This window comes from Propithecus coquereli, unplaced genomic scaffold (assembly GCF_000956105.1).
Source record: "Propithecus coquereli isolate 6110/MARCELLA unplaced genomic scaffold, Pcoq_1.0 Scaffold81, whole genome shotgun sequence".
NCBI classification, from domain to species: domain Eukaryota; kingdom Metazoa; phylum Chordata; class Mammalia; order Primates; family Indriidae; genus Propithecus; species Propithecus coquereli.
The window spans coordinates 4,181,080-4,183,140 of record NW_012154285.1 but is presented as its reverse complement, the minus strand read 5'-3'; the positions used below and the strand labels follow the sequence as shown (position 1 = coordinate 4,183,140).

The 2,061-nt window shown below is 37.9% G+C and overlaps 1 protein-coding gene across 1 annotated transcript in view; it reads right to left on the bottom strand.

Annotated features, from left to right (window-relative positions):
• Nucleotides 1-2,061, bottom strand: part of ZCCHC8 (zinc finger, CCHC domain containing 8) — a 21,340-nt gene that overhangs the window by 5,646 nt on the left and 13,633 nt on the right. Inside the window, exon 11 of the mRNA XM_012663408.1 lies at nt 698-858. Coding sequence (XP_012518862.1) covers nt 698-858 — 161 coding nt within the window. The remainder of the gene's footprint in view (nt 1-697; nt 859-2,061) is intronic.

Sequence of the window (2,061 nt, the reverse complement as noted above, 5' to 3'; positions counted from 1 at the left end):
AAAAAAAAAAGAACATGTATTTCTAATGAGTGCCCCCAGGGGATTCTGATGTAGACCAGTACTTGGACCCACTTCCAGAAGCCCAGATGGTTTGTATCATGCAATTTAGCCCTTAATGAATTACACACTATCTTGTGTGATTCATCACTTTGTTTACTATATTCTAAATTCAAATCTTTGGCTTCTTCCCTGCTGTCCAGGTCCTAAGAATAGTTTTTATTAAAACAACACAATAGTTAATTGTTGGATCTTGAAACACAAGATTAAAGTTAGAAAATAGTAGTTGGAAAAACCATTCATATACAGAATAAGAAATTTTATTTTGAGGGGGAAAAAGGCAAGAAAGAATAGAAAAACGAGGCATAGCATACCGAGATGTATTACAGACACAAATTTATTTCCCAAGTAATTCTGTAAAGTTTATAATACTGTCTCACAACCATCCATATTTAAATAAATCTTTTAATTTCAGAATAGTTTTAGATTTATAAAATCTAATCAATCTATTTAGCTCCTTTGCTTAGGGCCTAAAACCAGAAAAGACTATGATTTTGATGAATACAAGATTTCACTTGAGTCTAGTCAACATAAAGGAAATTAAAAAGTTAAACATGTAAGTAACAAATTTACTTCTTTATGTAACAATAACTGCTACATAAGTTAACATATTGAATAATCTTTAACCTAATAATGTCACATCCCAGCAAGAGTAAAAAAAAAACCCCAATATACTTACATCTGGAATTCCTCTGGGAGTAGATATATTAAAACCTGGATAGTTTACCAATTTCGAGAGATCATAAGTGACAGTTTTATTTTGTTGTACTTCTCCAACTTCTGTTTCCCCATCAGCAGCATCTATTATAGACCATCAAAAATGTCAATATTGCTAGATGTCAATACACACCTCTCCCCACACTAAAAGTACACCTGAAAAGTGTTTACACTCACAGCAACAGAATTAATCTGAGAATGGCTTTAATTTAAACAATGTGGACACATCATTTTGATTTAAAAATAAATACTTAGTCTGGGCTCAGTGGCTCATGCCTGTAATCCTAGCACTCTGGGAGGCCAAGGCAGGAGGATCGCTTGAGCTCAGGAGTTCAAGACCAGCCTGAACAAGAGTGAGACCCCATCTCTACCAAACACAGAAAAATTAGCCAGGTGTGGTGGCACACGCTTGTAGTCCCACCTACTCGGGAGGCTAAGGCAGGAGGATTGCTTGAGCCCAGGAGTTTGAGGTTGCAGTGAGCTATAATGACGCCACTGCACTCTAGCCTGGGCTACAGAGCAACTCTCCAAAAAAAAAAAAAAACCAACAACAAAAAACAAAAAAACCCCACCAAACATTCAGGGTATTAGAGATAAAACTAAAGCCTTTTGCTCAATCCTCTTTCCTTTCCCAGGGTAACCACTGTTGAATTGAGTTTGCTGTGTATCAATTAAGAATTTTTCTTTTTTTTGAGACAGAGTCTTGCTCTGTTGCGAGGGCTAGAGTGCAGTGACATCATGATAGCTCACAGCAACCTCAAACTCCTGGGCTCAAGAGATCTCCTGCCTCAGCCTCCCAAGTAGCTGGGACCACAGGCACATGAGATCACACCTGGCTAATTTTTCTATTTTTTTGTAGAGATGAGGTCTCACTATGTTGCTCAGGCTGGTCTTGAACTCCTAGCTTCAAGTAATTCTCCTGTCTTGGCCTCCCAAAGTGCTGGGATTATGGGCATGAGCCACTGAGCCCAGCCAAGACTCTTTTTAAAAAAAAAAAATTTAATGTCTACTTCATGCCAGGCACTGCGCTACATGCTAGGGGATATATTGGTGAATAAAATAGGCACGGTTTTAACAATTATGAAGCTTAATATCTAGTTGGGAAAATAGATAATATTCAAATAAAACAGGAATATATAGAATAAATGCATATAAATTGTGACAGGGTTTGAAGGAAATGAGCAGGGTGCAGTGATAAAGACTGGCAGGACAGGTGGGTGGGATTAGGGAGGGACATATTTAGGTAAGATGGCCAGGGAGGATGTCTGAGTGTAAACCCTAGAATCT